Genomic DNA, 20,081 nt, shown 5'->3' on the forward strand with positions numbered 1-20,081 from the left:
TATTCTTAATTCTGTAACAGGTTTTCTATGTGCAGCCTTTATCTGCGATCCCTATCATCCCATCCCTTGTTTGTTATTATTTTTTAATCACTTTGTTCTATTACCACATGCAGAAAGAATGGCATTCGCTTAAATTCTGCAAACGGGGAAAGAATGTATAAATCTTAGTTCTTTATACTTGACTTGTCACTTTTTCCTGTATGTGCAATTTCTGTGAATTGTTCTCACTAATAGTATCCTGTTTCTACAAGCAGGAAGGGCTGAGTACAGTTTGTTAGTTAACATTGCTTCCTATAACCAGGGTCAATATTCTGTAATAATGACATTAGAGCAGTTATTGTTCAGTCTGGATAATCTGTGTATCTCACTGATAGTTGTTAATGGACATCCTTTGTAGTGTAACGTCACCTGATAATCAGTAAACCCAGATTTGCAATGGACTTCCTCCTTCCTGTTTTTACAGTGGCAGGCAAGGAGATGCCTCTTCCTGCCAAGCTTTTGTGCTTCTTACCAATTTATACAATAAGCACTTTTTTTTTTTCAGAAAGCAATACATATTTTTAAAGTTTTCATTTTTTAGCTACTTGTGTCACCTTAAATGAAGCCATTGTGAATAAATTCAGATGAAACTATACTTTCAAAAGAATTCTGAAAACTACTCCGTTGTAAGTGTTATTTCACTCTGTTTTAAGTAGAGTGAAAGTTTTAAGATTAAACGTTTAAGCATTTTCTTTAAAGGTTTACCAACCTTTATTCTAAAAAAAACCTCTTTCCATTATTCCCACCCCTGGGATGAATCTGAATTAGAGTTCAAATCCAGTGATGTTCACCCATGATGGAATAGATCACTGCTAGAAGCATCTCCCTCCCATTCATACGCCAAAGTTTCTTGGGTAATTTTCTAGAAGGAATTTTGTGGGCATGTTGCAAGAACACTATATAGGATAAGGTAATGCTCGAAAATAAATCTACTTAAAGAAAGTTGGTACAGTTCCCTGTCAAAAATTGGGACTGAAGATTCAAACAAATCTAGCGAGGATATACTTAATACTTCTAATTTAATTAAAGCCAAGTAAAAGTATGACATTTGTCATTTATAAAAATATAAAAACTTGATATTTCAGTAAACTGCCATGATAAAGTAATAGGGTTTTCTCCATATTTTAAATTGTATGACAACATCTGACCATAAGGTAAAGTAATAAGTAGAATACCATTATCAAGCAAACAATTATGGATGAAGCTACCGGTCACCTGAAAGAGCTTGAAGAAAGTCTGAGAGCTTGAAAACTTAAGTACGGATAAGTGAAGGACAAAATACTAAACTCTGAAAGATCTTGAAATGGAAATCTAAGACAGAAGCATGAGAGTAGCAATAACACTTATATACCGCTTTCACAGTGCTTTACAGCCCTCTCTAAGCAGTTTACAGAGTCAGCATATTAACCCCCCACAAAAAAAAAACTGGGTCCTCATTTTACCCAGCTCGGAAGGCTGGAAGGCTGAGTCAACCCAAATTGCAAGCAGCCGACAGTCAGCAGAAGTAGCATGTAGTACTGCATAACCACTGCACCACCAAAGCACCAAGGGATGCAAAATATGCATCCCAAATCTTGGGGTGGATTTAGGAAGCAGAAAGGGGAAAGTCACTGGCAGAAGATGTCTTCAAGATTGAAGTTGAAACCTATCTTACCTAAATGAAGGTTATATTTAATTTCGCAAATTTAGTCACTGCAATGCATAATGCATTAACTATGATTACAAGGAATGACTGGCCTCCCAGGATCAATGTATTTTCTTAGCTCTGTTTCTTTGTGCTTTTCATTGTGAAGCTAACAGAAAAATGGTATTGGGCTTGAAATTTAAACTACAACTTCCATAATCCCATAATACCACTGATCTTACTGCTAGCATAGTGTAAGATTCTGTGTGTGTTTTACTTCAGATGTTAAAATAGAATGTCTTCCACTAGACATTGATATGTGCTTGCAAATGGCTACACTGTACTTCTTGATGCACTGGAAATTGTGTCTTATGAAACAAAACAAAAATATATTCGCTGCCTTAGGACCTATCAGATGTTTTCAACCACAGTTCTTCTGATCTTCAACAGCTGAAATAATACAAACTTTAATTCAACACACAATAAATTGGAATGCACTAGAAATTTTGAAGAACTCTTGAAGTCACAAGAGAAGCCAGTACAGTTAGTTTCCAATTCTAAGGCAGGCACAAGATAGAATCAAAAGTAGCAAAAAAAAAAAAAACTCAACAACTATCGATGACTACTGTCCCAGATGTGCGAGAAAAGAACCTCTTCCAACTGTCTTATCAATACATGCACATAGATGCCTAGAATCATTTCAATGGGCAAAATTAAAATAACTTTAAAATAATTCCTAAATGTTTCCAGTTTACCTTATTTTGGCCCACAGGACTCCATGCAGAATCTTCTGCTCTATATTATATAGTAAGAGTATTATGTTAAAAGTAAGAATGCTCAGATTATTTTCTACTTCAAAACCACTTGTAATCCTGGTTAGCTCATAATCCTTAACAAGAAACAAGGGTAATTGTCATCTGAATGCACTTTTTTTTAAAAAAGGAGATAAAGCAATTTTATTTCTCAAAAATTATTCTAGGCTATGTGGAACATTTTGGAAAAAATGTGTATCTGTTGACTATGTCATAATAGAAAATGAGAGTTATCTATTTCTCTTTGACTGGATTAGCAAGCGTTTTTGTCGTACATGTTGATTCTGCCGTTAGAGAAAACTTTGCCAAAAAGTTTTTTTGGTTCTCTTCAGAAGTGCCAAAGTAAAATTTCCCTTTTTATTCTATGCACTGACTCCCCATCTTTGTTCTTTCCCATCATACTGGTGTCTAGATTTTTTTTATTGATATCTTAATACATATTGATTGTTTGACCACTAGATAGGAGCCAAAATCAGAGGGCTCTCTGATGATGTCTGCAGTGAAAGGCCAAGTATTTAATATTAACCATTAACTCTTGACTGCTTGCTTGACCGCTTACTAGGTCAACCATACAACGAATCAAACATAAACAGAAGTTTTAAGAGACCGACTTTTCTGGCCACAAGTTCTTTTTTTTTTTCTGGCCACAAGTTCTACAGTGTTCTTATTATAGTCAAGAGGACTGAAGAAGTTGTTCCACAGAGAAAACAGAGACCAACTAGAGCAGGGGTCATCAAACTTGGCAACTTTAAGACTTGTGGACTTCAACTCCCAGAAATTGAAGTCCACAAGTCTTAAAGTTGCCAAGTTTGGAGACCTCTGAACTAGAGGCACAAGATTACCAGACTGGAATATATAATTTCAAAACTACTTTTCCAAGATTCATCATGTACTGCATTGCATGTAGCATCTTAAGACAAAATATTAGAAAAAACACCACTTTCTAGAGCACAGCATCTTAAATCACCTTTGAGCTGCCTCACCTCTTGATATGTGTTCACAAAACACATTACAGGTGTTCCTGTGATGGAGCAAAGAGATTATATAGATTTGTTTTTAATCTACATTTTCTGTTTAAGCCTATCTAAAATTCAAATTTGTAAAGCAGGCTTCCTTAAACTGATGCTATCCAGCAATGATGGATTAAAATTTTTGGCATTTTGGCTAATCCAGCACTCCTAGCGGGAATCAGATTGAAAAAGGCTGCTATGAAATATTATGTCAACTATTTGTTGAGCAAACAGTGACTGATTTGGACAGGTGTGGGAAAAAGAGGACTGTGTTATATTAATGGTTTGTCATCCAATTGTAATACTAACCTTAACAGCTATATAAATTAATTAACAAGCACTCCCATAAAGATTTACTGCAACTGATGAAACTACAGTAAAATGATCTCTTTGGATATAGTGTACATGTTTAGGCAGGTCAGTCCCAGGTGCTCTGTGGGCAGCGCATTACATTTAATCTTGTTTAAACTTGCTATACTTGATCACCAAAACTATGCAGTTCCCATTTTAAAGTAAATGGTTACACCTAAAACTCAGTATAGCATCTCTTTGGACCATTTTAACATTTCCAAATAGCCTGATGCCAAGAAACCTATATTAATAATAGTAGCTGCTTTAAAATAATCAGTATGTGCCCTACAACTAATTACTAAACCAGCATAGTGAAAAAAAAGTATGCATAATTTACAGCAAAAAAGAAACCTATAATTGCTAAAGCAGTAGAGGCAGTATCATTGACTTTTGGGGATTGGGGTTGTATAAGTAAATTAGATATATTTAGATTAGGCTTTTTTTCACCCAAAACACATTCCTGATATGGATATTCTGACATCAAGTTTTGCTAACGCACTGTGGGGAAGGCAGTTTTTGGGGATACAACTATATAGATATCTTTAAAATAAATAAAACTTTATGTATCCATTCTTGATTTACAGATTTTTTTTTCAAATATTGTAAGTTTTGGAAAAGTGTTATTCAAATAAACCCAACACTAATCTGACAACATTTACATTTTTTTCCCTCTGATGTTCTCTCTAATCTATTTCAAATACTGCATTGCAATCCTGTGCAGAATTATAAGAACAACAGTTACTTCAAGCAAATTTATATACACAGAAGTCAAGTGTGAAATTCATTTTGCAATTTATAAAAGTATAAAATCTTGACCACGCATGCGCAGATGAGTGGCGCGTGGCAAGGGCATCACGCGTGCACGCGCAGGGGTGGGGTAGGGGCCAGCACGCATTGCCTTCTGGGTGCTGGCATGCGAGCGCAATGAGCCGAAAAAGGTTTGCCACCACTGCTCTAGTCTAAATGCTGGCTATGAATAATGAAAGTTGACAGATTAGGAAAGGTTAGTGTAAGAAAGTGCAACCTTGATTCTAATTTTAGAGGGGGAAACAACAAGAAAACATTCTTAGAATATTGTACGGTTTGCTAAATAAAATAGTTCTTTCCTAATTCTATTACTAGCTGCATCTGATAATTACTGCACTTCTATAGCTAAAGTTTTTCCTACCAGGTTGAAAAAGAGCGCTTCATTATAATTTGCAAAAACTACAGGGGAATAACACATTAACAATATCCCCCAAGGCTGTTACAAATTGCTAGACTTCAAAACAAATTGCCGGGTACATATCAACTTAACGTAGCACTATTCCTCTCACTGTAAAAGCAAAACATATTGACTCAGCTTACACTATCCAAAATGTGATTTGTTTAAGTTTGACTTAGCATTCAACTACTCTGGTTTGTAGACCATGGTTTATAGCAGGGGTGTCAACCTTGGCAACTTTAAGACTTGTGGACTTCAACTCCCAGAGTTCCTCAGCCAGCAAAGCTGGCTGAGGAACTCTGGGAGTTGAAGTCCACAAGTCTTAAAGTTGCCAAGGTTGGACACCCCTGGTTTATAGCTTAGTGTGATTGCTGAACTGGGTCTACTGTGGCTTATTCAACAAACATGACCAACAAACTATTATGATACATAACTAAGGACACTTCGGAAGCTCACTGAACACTCAGAGTTCACCAACAGGTATCACATGTTGATGTCATTCTGTATTGTGAAACAAAAAAAATTCAGAATGTTAAGACATCACCCACATAATTTGCATAAAGAAATATATCACAAGATGTGTTTATAATCAGAAAACAACACCCATGCCAACATCTACACACAGAATCACATATGCATGTAATTTAACCAGGCACTGACTTAGTTCCTCCTTCTGGAATAACCTGGAGTGAGTCCAATTCCAATTTGAAATATATGCTGTACCTAGGGAAAGTGCCTTGAATTATTGTAAAATTAAACTAATCCCTATACAGCAGGCATACGCTCTTCAAAATCAAAGTCTTGAGTTAAGCTTAATTCCTGTTGACTTCATGGTTAATCATGTTCTAGTTTTTAAACATGGGTTTCACAGAGTTTGGGACTGCAATTTAAGAGCCATTGTATATTTAAGCATCATTTGGCAGCCACAGGAGACCAGGAACAACAGGCCTGACAAGCTCAAAATTCCAAATTGGCACAGGTGTACCCAATATAGGGATCAAGCATCATCATTATCTTTAGAGTCTTTACTAAGGTATGGTACCACAGAACAAAATAACACAATAATTACAAATAAATGTAATAATATTAGTGCACAACCCAGTAAAGAATTGGATTGGGTAAGGCCATGGTACCTACATTCAAAATAATTTAAACCAACCTGGAATTGTCAGCTAAATAAAAGTAGTGAAGAAGAATCACACAGCACCAATTACACCCATGGATGACTCTGGAGGGAGTGGGATGGAGATAGTCCATCCATCTTGGCTCTTCTTAACCTCCCAGCAGCATTCGATATCATCAATCATGGTATCCTTCTGATCCGGCTATGGGAATTGGAGGTGGGTGGTACTGTACTGTGCTGATTTTCCTCCTTTCTCCAGGCCAGTTCCAGTCAGTGTTAATAGAGGAAAGATCTCCAATCCATGGCCCCTACTCTGTGGAGCGCTTCTGGGTTTGGTTCTCTGTCCCCTTCTCTTTTAAATTCAGATGAGGCCACTGGGTGAGGTAATCCATCAGTCTGGGGTGAGATATCATCAATTTGCAGATGACACCAAGATATATTGTATACGTCTACCCCAGCACCCTTGAATGATGCCATGGACATCCTATCCCACTATCTGGAGGCTGTTGGGGACTAAATGGGGCAAAACAAGCTCCAACTCAACCCTAGCAAGACAAGAGCGGCTGTGGTATTTGGACCCTCCAGAAATAAGGTTCTTCCATCTTTAGTTCTGAATGAGGGTTGCACTACTCCAGACAGATCCAATGCTCAATCTGGGGGTCCTCCTAGTTTCACAGCTCCTGCTCAAAGATAAAATGACAAGCATAGCTAGGGGAGCCTTTGCACCCCTTTAGATGGTGTGCCGGTTACACACATTATTGGAGGAGGCCCTCCTCACAGTGAATCATGCCCTTGTAACCACTTGTTTAGTCTACTGCAACATACTCTACATGGGGCTGTCCCTGAAGAGCATTCAGAAACGTCAACTGGTGCAGAATGCAGCTGTGTGTGTAGTAAATAGTGCCAAATATATAGCACATGTAATATCACTGCTTCATTGATTACTCATATGTTTCCAAGTGCACATCAAGGTGCTGGTTGTCTCCCTCCATGGCTTGGGACCAGGCTACCCAAGAGATCACCTTTTTCCAAAGGGAAAGGGAAGACTGGAGACTGTCAAACCTGATCTGGTAGAATGGGCATGTGGCAGATCCCATCAGCCAAAGGCCATATGTGGTGCTTGCAGGGACTCTAAGACGGGCCTTTTCTGCAGTAGCCCTGCCTGATGGAATAACTTCCCCTTGGAGATTAGAATGGTCCCAACCTTCTTGTCTTTTCGTAAAGCTCTAAAACCTGGCTGTGTTCAAGAGCCTGGTATGCTGAAATGTGCTAAGGACTGTTTCCTGGCTTTATGGTTAACTAGCCAAATATCTCGGTTGCTATGCATATTTATTTTGAATATTTTAATTAGATTTCTATTGTTTTTATTGTTTGAAAATGTTTTATTGTGTTAATTGTAAACCATCCAGACTCATTGATTGAGGTGAGCAGATATAGAAATTGAATAAATAAATAAAAACTATATTGGAAACTCAGGACAAAAAGTACTAAGACTGATCCTGAGAGACAACTACTACAAAGGGATACTCCAGGACTCTTCATCCGTAGTAAAGAAACACAGTTCTCCACTCTTCCATTTCCTAAACCAACAATCTAGAAAAACATGTCCGTACTAAACATTTTTCTGGGTTTATTTAAAAGGCTGTATATGTGAAGAGAATAACATTTCCTACAGTTCTACTAGATAAATATAAATGAAAATAAACTGTAAAAGCAAGGGAAAATATGAAACTGGCTCTTTAAAGGATCTGATTAATCCAAGTTCTTAACAGCAATAATTAAGTCTCATGTAAAGCAGGTGTTTAATAGTTATTTCATGATATGCTGTCAAGAACCACATTTAATAAGTACTGCAAAGATGAGAATCTTAGACTTGTGATGAGTATTAAAGAACAGGTTTGGTGGAATATCCTTATCTCATCTTCCTAATGCTGCAGTTGAAACATTTCAATATTAACTTTATTAAGTCATGCAGTCTCTTGCAGTGAAGAACAATAATTCAATTTCTGCATATTAATTGCACAAAGTGTTTATTATATTAGAAAACTATATTTGTTCAATATGTTGATCTGTTAAACCAGGGATGTCCAACTTGGCAACTTTAAGAGGCGTGGACTTCAACTCCAGAATTTTCCAGGGAGCGTGGCTGATTGGGGAATTCTGGGAGGTGAAGTCCAGAGGGCTTAAAGTTGCCCAAGTTGGACACCCCTGTGTTAAACATTATTTGAATTAAAAGGGTCTTGAATGCATTAAGTATTTCAGCACACACTTTAAATATTTTTATTCATAATAGGAGTAAAATGGGGGGAAGTTGCATCTATTTTAATGATGTCAGGTAGATTTGTACAAATTGCTCCAGTAAGATTATTTAAAATAGCCATAACACTGACATAAGATTACTGTTCAATTTTTTGGTGTTATTGATGGGTTTTAGAAGGCAGCAATTTGAGGTTTCTTCAAAATCTAGTATTACAATGGACAGTGAGGAAACACTAAGCAGCTAAATGCATACAGATAGTCCTTGATGTAAAACCATTCATTTAGTGACCAAATTTACAATGGCACTGAAAAAGTGACTTATGTATGTTTTTCACACTTGTGATCATGCAAGCAGCATTCCCATGGTCTCATGATCAAAATTCCAGACATTTGATAACTAATTCTTATTTATGAAAAATGCAGTATCCCAGGGTCATGTGATCACCTTTTGCAACCTTCTGACAAGCAAAGTCAATGGGAAGTCAGATTCACTCAACCATGTTGCTAAGTTAACAACCACACTGACTCATTTAACAACAGTGGCAAGAAAGATTGTAAAAATAGAGCAAAACTCATTTAACAACTGTCTTGCTTAGTAACAGAAATTTTGAGCTCAAAAGGGGACTAGCTTATTTATATCTATGGTAAAAGTCTGAAATGAGTTAAAGTCATAAAAGTATATTTGGCATTGACTTCTAGCACTTCACTCTTATGCTGTCTCTGTAATTTTCTGGCTGAATATAGAGACAGGTAGTTAAACACTACAAAGGCTTCCATACAAAGTTTCTTTATCGGATTATATTAGGCATCCTCAAGGTATAACTCAGTTATGTTGAGATTCATCTAATGTCCAATCTTTGCATTGTTGTCTTCACAGTGTGAAAAGATAGTTATCTTCATCCCATAACGATACAGCAAAGGGAGACTCCAGCACGATGCTGGGATCCAAGCAAGAATGAACAAAGCTTCCCCCAACCCAACCAGAGATCAATTCAGTGACCAATCAGGATTACAGATGTGACCATATGACATAAACTACATCTCCCATGAGGCATTAACTACATTTCCCATGAGGCATTAACTACATTTCCCATGAGGTATTAAGGGGCAGCTCTCATTCCCAAATTAACAATATACTGTATATATAATGTGTAAACATTAGTGAGTTGGCCATTTTTATTTTGCACACATATGACTACTACATTCAGGGCAAAACCACCTTTATCTTTTGCATAACTTGCTAGGAATTTGTATAAAATCTACTGAAATAAATTTTGTAATCATATGAACTTTATATAGCTTTGCATAAGCTCCTTCATACAATCTTTATATAGTAATCTCCCTAAACTCATGAATTAGGAAACCTGAACTTTAAAAACTATTGTAGGACACCTTATCCAGAACATAATTACAGACAGAACTCAGCACCACAATATATCCCAAAATTTCTGTTGCTACCTGAGACATTCGTTTTGTCCCATTTTACGACTTTTCTTGTCACAGTTGTTAGGTGAATCACTGCAGTTGTTAAGTTAGTAACATAGTTGTTAAGTGACTATGGCTTCCTCATTAACTTTGCTTGTCAGAAGGTTGCAAAGGATAATCTCATGACCCTTGGACACTGCAACTGTCATAATATGAGTCACTTGCCAAGTGTCTGAATTTCGATAATGTGACCAGTGGTCTAAATGTGAAAAACAGTCATAAGTCACTTTTCTCAGAGTTGTAACTTTGGTCACTAAACGAACTTTTGTTAGTCAAGGACTACTTGTAATTAGAATTGTCTCATGAAAAATATCCAAGGAATTAGAATCAATTTGTCTTATAACTTTAAGTAATTATATTTTTGTATCCATAATTATGTCATTTACTAAATACTGTATATACTTTCAATGGGTTCAATTTATAATTTATCATGTACCTTCAGCAAATAAGCCCTTAAAAACCTCAGTATTGGATCAATAAATACAACCTGTTTTTATATCTCAGTGCTAAGCTATAAAGCATGGTTTACAAATTACAATACCTCCATTTAGGTAATATTTTAAGCCATAATCTGTTTATTGTTTTTGGTTTAGCATGTTGTATGAGCAAAATCAACAGAAAGCACGAAAGTTAGGGGACAAAAGTTTCATAGTACTGTATATAGCCAGCATATATTCTAGATATCAGATATAATCATATGACAGCAGTACTACATTAGTAAACATTTATCAACAAAAGGTGTAATTGCATCATCCTAAAAAAATATTCCATGGAGCAAGACCAATGCAGATGGAGCGGAAGGAGAATCACAGTGCTACATATTCTGAAGTCTTCCCATTTCCAGATAATAAAGACCCACCCATATCTTTGTAGTAGAATGTAAATCCATAGTATTACACAACACTGTGTAATCAGTTAGAACAACAGAGCCGCTCCACTTCTTTTACATAGGATACTACTACTGAACATATCACTAGAAGCAAAATACTAATTTCCAAATAAAACTGTCAAACATCACTTCAAAGGAAGCCGATTTAGAACTCGTGACTACCAAAGGAAAGTCGCTGGTTTTGACAAGTCCCAAAACACCTAGAGTACACCAAGGTTTACAGAAACAACTTCACCTCCATGCCTTTTTCCCCACAGATATTGTATGGCGCAATTATTCCACCAAAGGAAAGGAAAGGAAACAGCCAAAAGCTTGTTTTGGGTAAGCTTCAGAAGTGTCAAGAAATAAGCACGGGGAAAGAAAACGAGTGTCTCCTTGGCACACTTACACATTCCCGGGGGAGGGCGGGTGTGGGAGACTGAACAAGCCGGTCCTGACCCCGGAGGAGTAGGGAAAGTAGGGCTCTGAGAGTTTTTTGCATGTCCATTTGACAGGGCACCCCACAAATGAATTGGTCCCTATGATAGTATTGGAATTAAGTCTACTTGATTTATCAAGACATGTTCATGCCCTGATTGTATATACTTGTATCTATCAATAAACATAGTGATACTTGAATGTTTGTTGAAATGGCTGCTCTTTATATTTTTCTTTGAAAAAAAATGGGCATCCCGTCTCGGGCTTCCGAGAAGCTGCACTTCCCACCCTGACTTCCAGAGGAAAGTAAGGGGCTGCTTCGCCCGGCGATGGGACTGCTCGGCCGAGTCTTCGGAGGCCAGGTGAGCTGCTCAAGTGAGCAGCCAGGTGAGCCGCCAGGTAAGCAAAGAAGACGCCTTTCTGAAAGAGGAACGGGGGGGGTGAAGTTGGTCCTCCCCTTCGCAGGGGAAAGGAGTCCTATCAAGCCACGGATAGGGAAATTCAATGGAAGGAACCCCCTCCTTCTCCCCCACACACAGACACCTCACGAAGGTGGAAAGGCAGGAGACTCCCGGGGGAGGGGGAGTTGCAACCCCCTCGCCCCTTCATTTTGCACGGCAGAGGCGCCGGGCTCCCCGGGTGCGAGCTGTCATCGCTCCGGCGTTGCAAAACAGGGGAGTCCGAGGGTTTCCGGCCTCCCGCCGCGGCTGCGGCACCTGCTTTCGGACTCCCCCAGCCTCCGCACCCCCCTCCCCGCCCTCCGCCAGGCCCTCACCTCAAGGTGGGTCCCACACAGGCCGTCTCCGTACTCTCAATCTCCTGCAGGATCCGCTCATGCTCCGGCAGGCTCTCCGCCATCTTGCATGGGAGGGGAGGGAGACGGAGAGACAAGCCAAGGGGGCGGGGAAGGGGGCGGGGCCACCCCCGTTGCGGAGTCGAAGGGAGCGAATCGGCGAGGAGGGCGGGCGCCCGCGACCTTCAGAGCGGCTGGCGGCCTCCAGATGTGTCAGACTACAACTCCTATGCTCCTTGTACTCCGGAACACTTGGGGGCGGGGGGGGCTTTGAATCTGTGTTCTAAAAGCACCTTGCATGCTGTTCTATGCATTTTTCCCCCTTGGAGTGAAAAGGGAGTCGTGTGTAAGGCGCTGTTTCTCAACCTTGGCAGCTTTAAGAGGTCTGGACTCCAATTCCCAGAATTCCCCAGCCACTTATTCACACATCTTAAAAGTTGCCAAGGTTGACGAAGCGCTGGTATAAAATCCTAATCCTTCTGTTCTCTTCTGGTGTGAGAGTAGTTTCTGAAGAAAGTCAAAAGCCATCAAGGTTTAACTTAAATAAATTAAATTAAATTAAATCAATTAAATCAAATAAATGCTCTGTCTTACATATTGGCAAAAAAAATCAGAAAATAAAATACAAGCTGAATAGTCAAGACCTTGTTGATGATCCAAACTCTGTCAAGGACCTTGGAGTATTCATCTCTAATGATCTAAGTATTATTTTATTTTAGTATTTATTTGATTTGTCAATCACAAGATACAGGTATAAGAATAAATACAGTTTTGAACACATGAGATAGATACTTATAAGAAAAATAAAAAACAATAGGACAGGGACGGAAGGCACGATTGGTGCGCTTATGCACGCTCACTGGAACTACATAGCCAAAAAGGCATTAAGAGTTGTTAACCTAATCCTGCATAGCTTTTTCTCTGGTAATATCACACTACTAACTAGAGCATACAAAACATTTGCTAGACCAATACTTGAATACAGCTCACCAGTCTGGAACCCACATTACGTATCTGATATTAGCACAGTTGAGAAAGTCCAGAAATATTTCACAAGAAGAGTTCTCCGCTCCTCTACTCCTTGCAGAATATCTTATGCTACCAGACTTGAAATTCTAGACCTAGAAAACCTAGAACTACGCCGCCTTCAGTCCGATCTAAGTATCGTATATAAAATTATACATTGCAATGTCCTATCTGTCAATGAATACTTCAGCTTCAACCATAACAATACACACAATAGATACAAACTCAACATTAACCGCACCAAACGTGATTGCAGGAAATACGACTTCAGCAACAGAGTGGTCAATGTCTGGAATACTCTACCTGACTCTGTGGCTTCTTCCCCAAATCCCAAAAACTTTAACCTTAGACTGTCTACTATTGACCTCACCCCTTTCCTAAGAGGTCTGTAGGGGGTGCATAAGCGCACCAATGTGCCTGCCGTCCCTGTCCTATTGTTTCTTTTATTTTTCTCATATGTATCCATTTCATGTATTCATAACTATGTTTATACTTATACCTATTATCTTGTAAGCAATTGACAAATTGAATAAATAAATAAATAAATACTATGAGAGGAATCTGCAGCTAACCAAATGTTGCTGAACTTCAAGAGGCATGGAGGATAATGCAACATCTGGATAGCCAAACATTTTCTAAGGTAAAGGTTCCCCTCGCACATACATGCTAGTCGTTTCCGGCTTTAGGGGGCGGTGCTCATCTCTGTAACAAAGCCGAAGAGCCAGCGCTGTCCGAAGACATCTCTGTGGTCATGTGGCCAGCATGACTAAATGCCGAAGCCGCATGGAATGCTGTTACCTTCCCGCCAAAGTGGTCCCTATTTTTCTACTTGCATTTTTACATGCTTTCGAACTGCTAGGTTGGCAGAAGCTGAGACAAATGCAGTCACGTGATTTGAACCCTGTTGACCCGCTGCTTTCCTCTTCACGGGGCACGGTGTGCGGACAAGGGAAGGTTGCCTGTTTTTATTTGTGAACGCTCTTCTTTGAAGGGGAAGGTGCTGCTTTGCAGTGAGGGTGAGTGCAGGGCTTTTGTGGGGGGTATGTGGGGCCTCTTGTTGCATCGGTCTCACCTGCTGAATATACCTGAGTTCCTACAAAGGTGATAAAGTAGTTAAAATATTGGAAACACTTTTTTTTCAAAAATGAGATTCTTTTAATTTTGAGACAACAGCATCTTCTTTTGAAGGAGAAATGTATTATTTTAAAAAAGGAAATATAATTAATTTTCGCCTAAGAATCTCTATTCTTTAAACATGCCCAAAAATCATATATGTGCTTATTATAACCAGAATGTAGGGTAGAAGTTGACAGGGCCTATGTGGACTTTTTAAAAATTATATACTGTAAAGGACTAGGAGATAAATTAAACTGTGTCAGTTGTGACCTCTAATGACTCCATGCATATGTTCACCTCGTTTTGGGGTGATAATATTGTATGGAAGCAGCTGGCCTTTGCTTTCTTCAGAAGTGTCCAAAAGATGTGTTAAAAAAAAAAAATCAAGGCAGCAGCCATTACAGTGTGATCAAACTCTGCCTGTTTTTTATGTGCATGTTATGTATGGCCTACATAAACAGGCAAAGTTTGATACAACTACAGCGGCAGGGTGTTCTATTCCCTAAGATTGAAATTAATGGAGCTAAATGAGATAGCAAAATTCCATGCTACTGTAGAAAGTTAGCACTCACCCCTCTCCTAGAAGAATGAAATGTATTTTGAGAAGTGTTAAAAAGGCAGAATATTATATTTCCCTGGATGAGAAATGGGGAAACATGCTCTTGGAATGCACCCCCCATCTTTCCTAATAACCCTCAGCAGAAGTCAGCACTTAAGAGATAGCTAGCTCTATTCATAAGCAAATACCCTCACCCAAGATCCAACAAAGGTATTATTAGCCCTTAGCCACAGTAGGAATTGCCCAAAGCCCCTTCATTGCATCACTCACAGAAACTTCAACCAAACTTAGCTCAGACAAACACCTAGGATTTGTACATGGCCCCATGTGAATCTGACAAGAGACAATAGAATACATGTTCTTGAACAGGAAGTTCAAGTGCAAAGCCCAAGAGAAGGTATAAATACTCCCCACTTTCAACTGCATGTGGTCAGCTGCCCAGATCCCATGTGCTTCTGCTTCATCATTAAATCATATTTCCAATCAGCCTCCATATTTCCAGCTTGGAACCGAATCAGATTGATATTTCTTCCAACACTATGAAGAGATCATTGATAGATTTCTTACAGGATAAATAGAAGAATCAACTTTTGAGTCTGGGTTTTGAAGATTAGAATGGACTTGACTAGAGAAATATTGTAGCTTTTTAAATATAAGGTTATATACCAGTTGTGGGATTCAATTTTTTTTACTACCGGTTCTGTGGGCGTGGCAGGGGAAGGATACTGTAAAATCTCCAGTCAGAGGCGGTATTTACCGGTTCTCTGAACTACTCAAAATTTCCGATACCGGTTCTCCAGAACTAGTCAGAACCTGCTGAATGCCACCTCTGTTATATACGTTTGATTGTTGACTATCTTTTAGATGACATTAACAGAAGAACATTTTATGAGTATTGGCTTTTAGTAAGCTGATTATTAGTATTTTAAAATATTTTATACAAGTTTTTAACAACTGGTTCTTCGGCTGGGTAGGCATGGCCTGTTGGTCATGTGATGGGTGGGTGATGTCACTCATCACACCCAGCCCCGCCTCCTGGCCACTCACCTCAAATGAAGAGGTAAGATTCAGCCACTGGCTGGCCCTGCCCCTGCCCATTTTTCGGCCTGTTTTGGGGCCGTTTTCAGGCTGTTTTGGGGCTGTTTTCAGGCCATTTTTGAGCCATTTTCAGGGTGTTTTTAGCCCAGAAAACAACCTGATAACAGCCCAAAAATGCTCCCAAAATAGTCTGAAAACTGCCTAAAATACTGCCTGAAAACAGCCCTAAAACAGGGAGTTTTGGGGGCATTTTTCAGGTCTTTTGAGGAACGTTTTCAGGCCATTTTGAGGGCCGTTTTTGGCCTGAAAAGGGGGCTGAAAATGCCCCCAAAATGCCTTAAAATGGCCCCAAAAACAGACTAAGAAATGGACAGGGCCGGGGCCAGCCAATGGTGGGATTTGCCAGTTCGCCGAACTGCGCCTAATCTTAACTACCGGTCTGCCAGAACTGGTGCGAACTGGCAGCCGCCCACTTCTAGTAAGGGGGACCTCTGCAATACAATATACGGCAACCATTTTTGAATCAAGAGACCTAAAATCCACCAACTTAATGCATTAAAAAATCCAAGATCCATTGTTCTTATGTGGAAATGAAATTTCCATGAAGTTTATATCAGTTTTATTCACAAAATTGTGGCCGTCGCAGTGTCCCTGCAGTCACATGACCATTAATTCGGACACTTTACGCCAGCTTCCCATGAGCAAAATCAATAGGGTAGCTTATTCTGCCTATCTGTTTAGATAAGTAAATAGAGTCTTATTGAAGTTTGTTTGCCACTACAATTATTTTGCTATTTCTGATATATACTCTTTTTAGGTGATCATGGCACCATATAGCATTGGAATTAAAAGAAAAAAGAAAAAGGGTCAGCCTAAAATGTAATGTTCATTCTGGTTACATGAGATTACGCTACTTTTCTCTCAAAAGATGACCCAATAGGTCACGGGGCTGTCTACTATTAACTAAAAAGAAACCGGGAAGGTGGGGGGAAGAGGGGACTCTCCTGTGAGAGTTGCAACCTTAAATATAAGGTATGAGGACAGAAAGGAATGGTGATCAATGATGGCGGCATTTCTCTACTTGAGCCAGTCTTCCTATCAAGGAGCTCTTGTTTGAATGACCTCTTGTTCCTTTGGTCAACGGAAAGGGATAGGGATGGACCAGGAGGAGCTGGCATATCTACCTGGCAGGTAAGCTGCATCTTAGCATCCTATATAAGGGCTGAACTGGTCTCTTTCCTGTAATGATGTTCTTCCTAAGACCTTTGTCCTCTGCCAATGGATGAAACAGAATGTGCTTCCTTTCAATTTTCCAGGCTCAAGGAAAATTAGCTAAAATGGTTTGTTCATTTTTGTTTTATTTCATATTGGGATGGTAGGAAGATGTATAAGCCAACAATATGAAATACTTATTATCTATGTATATGATTTCCAATTTTGTAAGTCTTGTGAGATAGAAACCTTGCAAATAAGTTTTTGCAACCCAACTATGCTAATATGGCTTGCACTTAACCTGATTCTGTCCAGATGAGAAAAGTGACAACAGAAAGAAACAATTAAAATAAAGAAAGTATAAACCCAAAAAACTTCTTCCTTCTAGAATGAAAAGCATAGCCACTGTTCAGTATAGCTGCTTGATTTGCTTGGTTTGATCAGAATTAAAATGATTGAAATTATTTTATCCCTTTTTCATATTATAAGATGTTATATATTATTACAGGAAGAAAATTCACCAGGACCATGATTTGGAATAAATATAACTTCTCCAGTAAACTGATACTTAAAGTAACACTGTGCTATTTTAAAATAGTCTGGCAGGTACTAAAAATAAACTTGAGAGTCATGCCTTGCAACTTAATATATAAAATGACCATGAAAATACAAATATTTCCTATTTATTTCAGACTGCTGTATCTTAACATGTAATAAATTTGCTATAAGGAATATCAGAGAATGCTGTACTTTATTCCATGAGTTATAATTAGCAGCAGACACAAGTTTTAATTAAAACAAAAAAGTTACGTGCAGGGAGTGGGGTGATTTAAAATAACAAAAAGGGACAAAATTGGACTTGCATATACTTCAATCCCACCACAATCTACCATCAGCAAAACTGACTTAAAAGAGAAAGCCAAATAAAGTCTCATGGATGAAAGAACAGCCTTTTAAATTAATTAAACATCAGTGTTGTGAACATAATGAGAGAAATGAAATTCGCTGTAGCCAAGTGCTATGTCGCAATTTTGAGGTACAATTTTGAACTACTTTAGAAACAGGTCTAACCCCCACTGAGGTCAGTAGGAATGGCATGATAGCTCTGCATTTTGTAACAAGAATAAACGAATAAACAAATAAAGCAAAAACTGGAAAAAGGAATCAATAGAATAAAAGAATTATTTACAGTACGGTACTTACCCTAAAGTGATTCCTAAAGGCAGCTCCAAATATTTAATCTCACCAAGGACAGTTTCATATACATTATCTTTGTTTTCTTCCAGATTAAATCTTTGTAGATTGGTGTTTGTTGCCATAGTGAAGTATTAAATTGTTCCAACCAGCAAGTGAAGATTTTCTTTATTTTAATATCACATTTGTTTTGCCATCAGCAAGGGAAAACAGACCTTGGTATGACTTGGTAGTCCTATAGATTTTCTCTTATTCACCAATGCGAACGGCACAGCTGTTGTTTCTCTTTCCTGACTGGTAACCTTTGGCTTGCGGCCCTGAGCTTAAAACCTCTCTGCAGCCAAATCCGATACTTGTTTTTAAAAGAATGTAAAATGCATCCATTAAAATAATAGATATTTATAGGCATTTGTGTAACAGTGAAATGGAAGAGTTTATGAATTTAAGAGGAAGCAGATGTTGGTTTAAAAGTAATTACATTTTTAACTTCTGGATAAGTTCTGGTTCTTTCTCTGTTCAGTTAGATAATGCCACTTTTTCAACTTTTATCCACCATCTTCAGAGAAAGTCCATTCCAATCAAGAAAAGTGATTTTAGAAATATGCAATTCCGTGCAGTCCTACCACCAGTAGGAGGAGCTGGAGATCTCAGGTGCAGCTTCTGCCTTTTTTTTTTTTTTTTAAAGAAGAGGGGATAGGAATTCCATAAGATCATAAAGTAAAAGTTAATGGCTTCATTGAATTAAGTTCAATCTTCGATGAAAAAGGTGGAGGGATTGCCTTTTGGATATTTTCTGACTTCCCAGTCTACCTCCTTCTGGGCTCGTATTCAAGGTCAAATCAGCTACTGTTCTACACAGCCTTTTTTTTTTTTTTTTTAGTTCAGTCAAGATTGATAAAAGTATTGCTATTTCATGCTACATTAAACAACTCTAAAATTACCTAACTGCATCACAAACTTGAGGTTTTATATTTCTGCTACTGTTCAGAGTTAAAGCAGACGTGCACATTTGTTCCCCGATGTCTCACTCAAATGGGAAGATATTTAATAAGAAATAATCAAAAGTTTTGCAAAACTGTGCAGTGCAGCACTGTATTTACCGAGAAGTACTGTATTTCTAAAACAGTGAGAAAACTAATGAAAGTTTAGAGCTGTCTCAGCAGCTTAGAGTCCAGATGACCGGACTTTAACCTGGTTGAGGCCACTGAAGGGAGCTAAAGTGCAGAAATCTGTTTATTGATTTGTTTGTTGTTTACATCTGCATTAGTTTTCGAACCCAGATATAATAAGCTCTGATTTTTTTCAAGAGCACAAATAGTTCCCAACTTACAACTGAAGTTACAACAGCACTGAAAAAAGTGACTTATGGCCATTTTCACCCTTACGACTATGGCACCACCCCCATGGTCATATGATCACGATCAAGATGCCTGGCTGCTACTGGCTCATATTTATGACGGTTGCAATGTCCCAAGGTCATGGGGTTCTCTTTTGCGACCTTCTGACAAGCAAAGACAATGCCAGATTCACTTAATGACCATATTACTAACTTGACAACTTCAATGATTCACGTAACAACTGTGGCAAGAAAAATGAGGCAAAACACACTTATAAACCATCTTGCTTAACAACAGAATTTTGGCCTCAATTGTGGTCATAAGTCAAGGACTACCTGTATAAGCACAGGATTCAACTATAAACATTGCACTGATTAACTTACCGATATAAACTAAGAGACCTAAGCATGAGGGGAAAGCCAAAAAAAGTAATGATGGCAGGCACCCAGTACAGGATGTAATTTAAGCCCTGCTCCTTCTCATGTGCCTGGTGGCTACCATATTGACTTTCTAACCATCTTCCTGCTGACACCAGGAATGTGGGCTAAATGATTAATGGATATTGCAGGCGACAGAGCAAAGTCTAGCAGGAC

General features: G+C 38.6%; 1 protein-coding gene across 13 annotated transcripts in view; it reads right to left on the reverse strand.

Annotated features, from left to right (window-relative positions):
- Positions 1-18,409, reverse strand: part of EXOC6 (exocyst complex component 6) — a 101,917-nt gene extending 83,508 nt beyond the window's left edge. For 5 of the 13 annotated variants that reach the window (XM_087964211.1, XM_087964209.1, XM_087964215.1 and 2 more), the window contains exon 1: positions 18,161-18,408. In XM_087964211.1, coding sequence (XP_087820337.1) covers positions 18,161-18,276 — 116 coding nt within the window. In that variant the 5' untranslated portion in view covers positions 18,277-18,408. Of the gene's footprint in view, positions 1-11,988; positions 12,108-18,160 lie in introns of those variants that run through there. The other 8 variants (XM_087964214.1, XM_087964213.1, XM_087964219.1 and 5 more) reach the window with 3 other exon arrangements.
- Between the last annotated feature and the right edge of the window lie 1,672 nt (positions 18,410-20,081).

Source organism: Notechis scutatus, chromosome 4 (assembly GCF_049901735.1).
Source record: "Notechis scutatus isolate UNSWTSFEM ecotype Mainland chromosome 4, rNotScu1.2, whole genome shotgun sequence".
NCBI lineage: Eukaryota > Metazoa > Chordata > Lepidosauria > Squamata > Elapidae > Notechis > Notechis scutatus.